Source organism: Orycteropus afer, unplaced genomic scaffold, assembly GCF_000298275.1.
Source record: "Orycteropus afer afer isolate SDZICR_OR568_19922 unplaced genomic scaffold, OryAfe1.0 scaffold00124, whole genome shotgun sequence".
Taxonomy (NCBI): domain Eukaryota; kingdom Metazoa; phylum Chordata; class Mammalia; order Tubulidentata; family Orycteropodidae; genus Orycteropus; species Orycteropus afer.
In genome coordinates this window covers 5,196,782-5,202,781 of record NW_006921711.1, presented here as the reverse complement: position 1 = coordinate 5,202,781, position 6,000 = coordinate 5,196,782, and the positions used below count along the sequence as shown (strand labels likewise).

The following is a 6,000-nucleotide window of genomic DNA, read 5'->3' as shown; positions in this document are numbered from 1 at the left end:
TTTTTTTTTTAACTTTGTATTTATTTATTTATTTAATAACTAGAGGCTATAGTTTACATGAAGGTTCTCTCTTTGCATTATACAACTGACATATTCATTGTAAGTCCCCATTAAAATGAGCAGTTTGGCCTAGGAGATCACAGGCATCTCTGCCCACTTTTACTCCATTCACCTGCCATGTACACTCATTCCTTCCAGATGCTGGACCACTTGCTGGGGCAACATAGGGGAACTGAAGTGCCAGCAAGCCTGACACTCCTGCAAAGAAGCCCTTTTAACTTCTGATCTAAAGCACTACCCTCCCATCCTCTCACACTAACTGAAACATTATGGCTTATCACTTAGCTTTTTCTAATGTTTGCATCAGAAGTATCACGTATCACAGCAATAAAAACATTGGTAATGAGTTCCATAGTCCAACACTTTGCCCCTCCTGAATTTCTCTATGTTGACTTCCTAGCACCAAGACCAAAAACCAGGCCCCCTCAGATCCAAGATAGATAGCATTATAACCAGTCAATCAGTTGCCGTCAGTTGACTCCAACTCATGGCGACCCTGCGTGTGTCAGAGCACAACTCCACTCCATCAGATTTTCAATGTTGACTCTTTGGAAGTAGATTGCCAGAACTTTCTTCCAAGACAGCTCTGGGTGGACTCGAACATCCATACTTTTGGTTAGCAGCTTAGAGCATTAACATTTGATAACATTCAGGCACTCGATTACAGCCCATGTAAATATAAAGGAGAAGGTAGGTATGAGTTCTCTTTAAGATATTTCATAACCATCAGTATAGATTCCCTTTGCTTCTAACAAGGGATAAAACAATGATGTCTCCCGAAAAAGATACTGCTGTTGTTGTTGTTGTTGTTAGGTGCCGTCGAGTTGGTTCTGACTTACAGTGACCCTATGTACAACAGAATGAAACACTGTCCAGTCCTGCACCGGTCACAATCCTTGCTGTACCTGAGCACATCGTTGCAGCCACTGTATCAATCTATCTCGTTGAGGTGCTTCTTTTTCACTGACTCTCCACTTGTTTGTTTGTTTGTTTGTTAATTTTTATCGTGATTTGGGTGAAAGTTTACAGAGCAAATTCATTTTCCATATAGCAGTTCATACACATTTTGTCTCATGAAATTGACTGCAATTCCCCACAATATAACTGCTCTCTTCCCACTTTCCTCCCTGTAGTTACTTCTTCCCTGTGTCCTTCCCTTCCAGGTACTCCTGCCCCCTGAGTTGTCTTCTTGTGCAAACAATGCCCTTCTGTTCTCTCATGATCGATCACTCTGAGTAGTGTATCTACCTGATATAAATGTTCAGCCCATATGCCTGTCTATAGTTTGGCTGGAAGCCACAGGAATGAGTTCAATTCCAGACCTGAAAGGTAGCTACAGTCTCAGGGGTCGCACCTGCTTTATTCGACTAGAAAACCTGGTCTTCTTTCATGATTTTGAGTTTTGTTCCATATTGCTCTCCCACTTTATTCAGCATCTCCTACATGGTGCCCCCTCCAAGTGGTTGACAGTGGCAGCCAGGCACTATCTAGTTCTTCTGGTCTCGTGGTCACATAGGCTGAGAATCGCATGGTCTACTTAGTTCCTTGGACTAATCGCTTCCATGCATCTTTGGTTTTCTTCATTCTTCTTTGCTCTGGATGAGGAGAGACCCATCGTTGCATCCAGACGGCCACTTGCAAGCTTTTAAGATCCCAGTCGCCACTTGCCAAAACAGGATGTGGAACAATGTTTTTGTGTAGTATGTTATGCCAATTGAGCTTGATTTGACCCTCCCCTTTACCAAGCACGATACCTTCTCCAGAGAATGGTCCACTCTGACAACATGACCAAAGTAGTGAGACAAAGTAACTATTCAAAACATTATCACAGGGCACTCACTGAGCCTGCCTCTTGGCATTACTTTCTTGGGTGCTGGCATTTTGCTTGCAGTTCCAACTCCCTGGGCCAACAACAGAAGTCCTATTCCCAGTAGATGGATTTACAGACCAGAGAAGAGCCACCAGAGGCACAAAGTCCTACAGTTAACTCAACCAGAGAGAAGATAATTTTTTCTCCAATGCCTGGAAACCAACTTTTTTTATTGAGAAGGTACCGATGGAGGAGATATTAGTCAGATGAAAATGACACAACTCTTCCCGTTCAAGGGAAAAAGCTCTTCTGAGAGTCAGCAGAGAAAAAGTGTAGCAGCTTCTAAAACGTGAAGCTGTCTGGGAAACGATGGCCCTCTAGCAGGTATTTCAGGGCAAAGTTTAGGGAGAGCATTTAGCAGTCAAGAGTGTAGAGGTACCTCTTGTCCCACCTGCTTTTCTAGGAAAAAGCTTGAGAATGCCTGAAGTGGGGCAACGAGGACTGCTCCCCACTCAACCCCCATCAGGATTTCTTGCCCAGTTAATGTGATTCTAAAGTTCTCATAAGTTACTTTAAAAAAAAAAAAAAGACCTGGTTTTTAGAATAGTTTAAGTTTATAGAAAAAGTGAGCAGAAAGTACAGAGTTCTCATATATCCCTCTCCCCTGTACACAATTATTTATTATGAACATTTTGCATTAGTGTGATACATTTGTTACAACTGATGAACCAACCCTGATACATTATTACTAACTAAAGCCCAGCTTACATTAGGAATCACTCTTTCTGTTGTACTGCCCTATGAGTTTAGACAAATGCATAACGTCTCACGTGTCCACCATTATAGCTTCATTGCCCTAAAAATGTGTTACGCCATCTAATCATTGTGCCATGCCATCTAATCATCCCTCTCCACCCCGAGCCCCAACAACCACTGATCTCCTCACTGTCTCTATAGCCTTGCCTTTTCCAGAACTTCAGAACACATGGTTCTTTTTCAGACTAGCTTCTTTTACTTGGTAATATGCATGTAAGTTTCCTCCATATTTTTTCATAACTTACTTTAGGCTAGGAACCAAGGTTAAAGAAGGGCCTGTAGACAAAATGCCTTTAGGTATCTTTGTTGTTGTTCTTGTTAAGTGCCGTCGAGTCAGCCCCAACTCATAGTGATCCCTCGCTGAGTTTCCAAGGCAGTGTCACTATGGAAGTAGATTGTCCAATCTTACTTCTGAAGAGTGGCTGATGGGTTTGAACTCCCAGCTTTCCAGTTAGCAGTCAAGTGCCTTAGGCACTATGCTTGGTCTCTTTATATCTGTGAAACCTTACTTACCAAAACAACATTTTAGCAAATGGATCTCTTCCTGCTGACATTCAAAATGTTATATGGATAGAGACAGGGCTTTTGTCCTCAAAGAAAGGCCCAGATGTTTCATGTTGGGGGATGTTAACAATATTCTTCAGGCAGCTGAGTGCTGGTACTATCACAAATCTTCTTGGCTTCCTCCCCAGAAAAGAATGTGGTTCCAGCTCTCCATCCGTTTATCCTCATTACAATATACCAGGGGCCAGGATCAGACACTGACATTGCTTTCATGCCATTTCTGGAGGCAGAGAAATACATATTTTTTTTGTCCAAAGTTGTTATGTTTTCTCTAGATGAGATTTCAAAATCCTCATCTCAAAGCTTATGTTGCTCTGGCAAGTGTTACCCTAGAGGTTTGTTTAGAGTTTCCCCATATTTGCAACTGAAGGCAACTATAATGTTACCTGCTTGCTGCTCCCTACCCCATCCCCAATTAAACATACGGTGTTTTGAGTGAATATTGCAAATTTAAATCTTAATACTTTACTACACGGTACTCTTGTAGTGAGGTGCCTTGAAGTGCTGACCTATAAATGGTTCCAGAAACCACCAAGCTGGTTACCTTTTTCCTCTTCTGGCCACTATTGGTGATCTTGTCTGGAGTGACACCTAGGTCTGCCAGTACCTTGGCAATTCCTCTGGCATCTACTCCACAGTTGGGGGCAACATTTGTCTCACATCGACGGTGAACGTTCATCTTGCAGACTGTAGGAGACATGGAGGAGACACTTTCAAATACTCATGCCCTCAGACATGACCTTTTTTCTGATAATAAAAGTAATACATGCTCATTCAATGGAATTTCAAAAAATGAAAAATATAAAGAGAAAAACTTAAATTACCCATCATCCCACCACAAAGAAATACAATTATTCACCAGATTACCATGCAGAGGTAACCACTGCTAACTTTCTAGTTACTTCTTTCCAGTTATTCTTCCTGTATATACTACATATGGATAAATAAACAAATTCCACATTTCCTTCCAGGGAGTTACAAGGTGTGAGGTCACCCGCAGAAGGCAATTAGCCTTTATTTCTGGTTCTTTTGAGCTGTACCAACACCTGAGGCTATTGAACAGAGGCTGAACAGACCAAGAAGGACCATCTAGGAGCTCAATGCTGACTAAGCCTCAGGGGGCATGATGTAATCTATCATAGAGAGATAAGTGGGGCTGATAAAAGTCTTGAGTCCTGAGGCTCAAAGGAGCTTCCTGGTTGGTGACCATGCACAAGAGAGGGTAGTGTGTCCCTCCTTGGGACTTGGAACCCCTACACTGCACCCTTCCCAGACCTCACTCTATATGTGTCTTTATTTATATCCTTTTTAGTTGTAATAAAATTTTAGCCCTAAATACGGTCTGTTCTCCACGAAATTCTGTGAATCAGTCCTGTAAATTAACAATCCCACATGATCAGTGATCACCAGCAGGGGCAGATGTCTGCCGGTTTGGCAGTTTGAAGGAAAGTGACCTTCTAATGTATGAGCTCTGACCTAGTTCCGGTTGCCTGGGGCCTGAGAACTGCTGTATGGAGAGCTGGTCTTGAAAGACAGGGTCTAATTTGTGAGTTCTGACCTAGCCCTGGTTGGCTAGGGCTGGAGAGAGAGAGCATGCCATGTAAGCAGCAGGGTGACAAAAATGGAGAAGTGAGAGGTTGAGGGCTAAATTCATTTCCACATTTTGGGGATTGGATTCATGCTGATCCTTACAACATGGTTAGCAATGAAGGTGGGATTTACTCACTCTGTTCCTGCTTAGTACAGGTGCAGAACACGGACCATAAAAGAACCTGATTGTTTATCTGGATTCTGGACCCAAGTAAGTCACATGTATACATTCCACCCTATTACTCTCATAAAGTGTTGCTATCACCGAGAGGGGCATGCCTGTCAAGATGCTCATCTGAAAATGAGCCAATTGAATGAGGTGGCCTCCAAGGCTCCTTTCAGATCTATACTCCCATTTCAAAGGAACAAAGCCATGCTTGAATGTCTTTGTTTAGCCATGTCATTCAGTTGCCTTGGTGTAGCACATCAAAGGTAAAAATATAAACTGTTATTGGAAAGAAATCAGGGAGGATGGGCCCTGAAGGACCTGATCACTGGCCTGGGGGAGGGGACAGCACAGATCCCCACCCGAGGCTTGGAAAGAGTTCAAGTGAGCAACTGAGCCCAATAGACTCAAGGGGCTAAAGGCTGGGGAGGCTTAGGTGGGAATACTTTCTTAGACAACACAAACAAGAAAGTTCTACCACAGCCCAGCCATGGTGCTCACTTGAGAAAATGAAGTATTCCTAATAACGGCCTGAAAATCCTTAGTCTGAAGATAAAACTGGCAGAGTATCAGTGAGACCAGAACCCCACACAACCACATTCTGCTCAGAATTCTCACTCCCTCTCCCCTCAGCAACAGATGCCATTTGACACCAGTCACCTTACCTGCTCCTGCCCAATGACCCCATGAAAACCCTCTCTCTGCCTCTTCATGAGTTGGGTGACAGAAAGAACAAAAATAAAGGAACCAAATGAAGACAATTTCTTAGGCAACTTGCCTACATAACTTAAACACTGGCGCCCTCTGGTGTCGAAATGCCAGACCTGTCCATCCAATAAAACAGCTTTGAGTGACAAATCAGTAAAGTAGAAACAGTCTTTAAAATCTTCCCTCATTACTTTTTAAAATTCTGCTGTTTCCTAAGGAAAGCTATGTAGTTGTCTTCATATGTAAAAATAAAGACAAAACAAAAAAATATAATAATACATCATTA

General features: G+C 42.6%; 1 protein-coding gene across 1 annotated transcript in view; it reads right to left on the bottom strand.

Annotated features, from left to right (window-relative positions):
- PRKCE (protein kinase C epsilon) overlaps positions 1-6,000 on the bottom strand; it is a 794,842-nt gene that overhangs the window by 307,721 nt on the left and 481,121 nt on the right. The window contains exon 7 of the mRNA XM_007944393.2: positions 3,795-3,937. Within this exon, the coding sequence (XP_007942584.1) occupies positions 3,795-3,937 (143 nt within the window). The remainder of the gene's footprint in view (positions 1-3,794; positions 3,938-6,000) is intronic.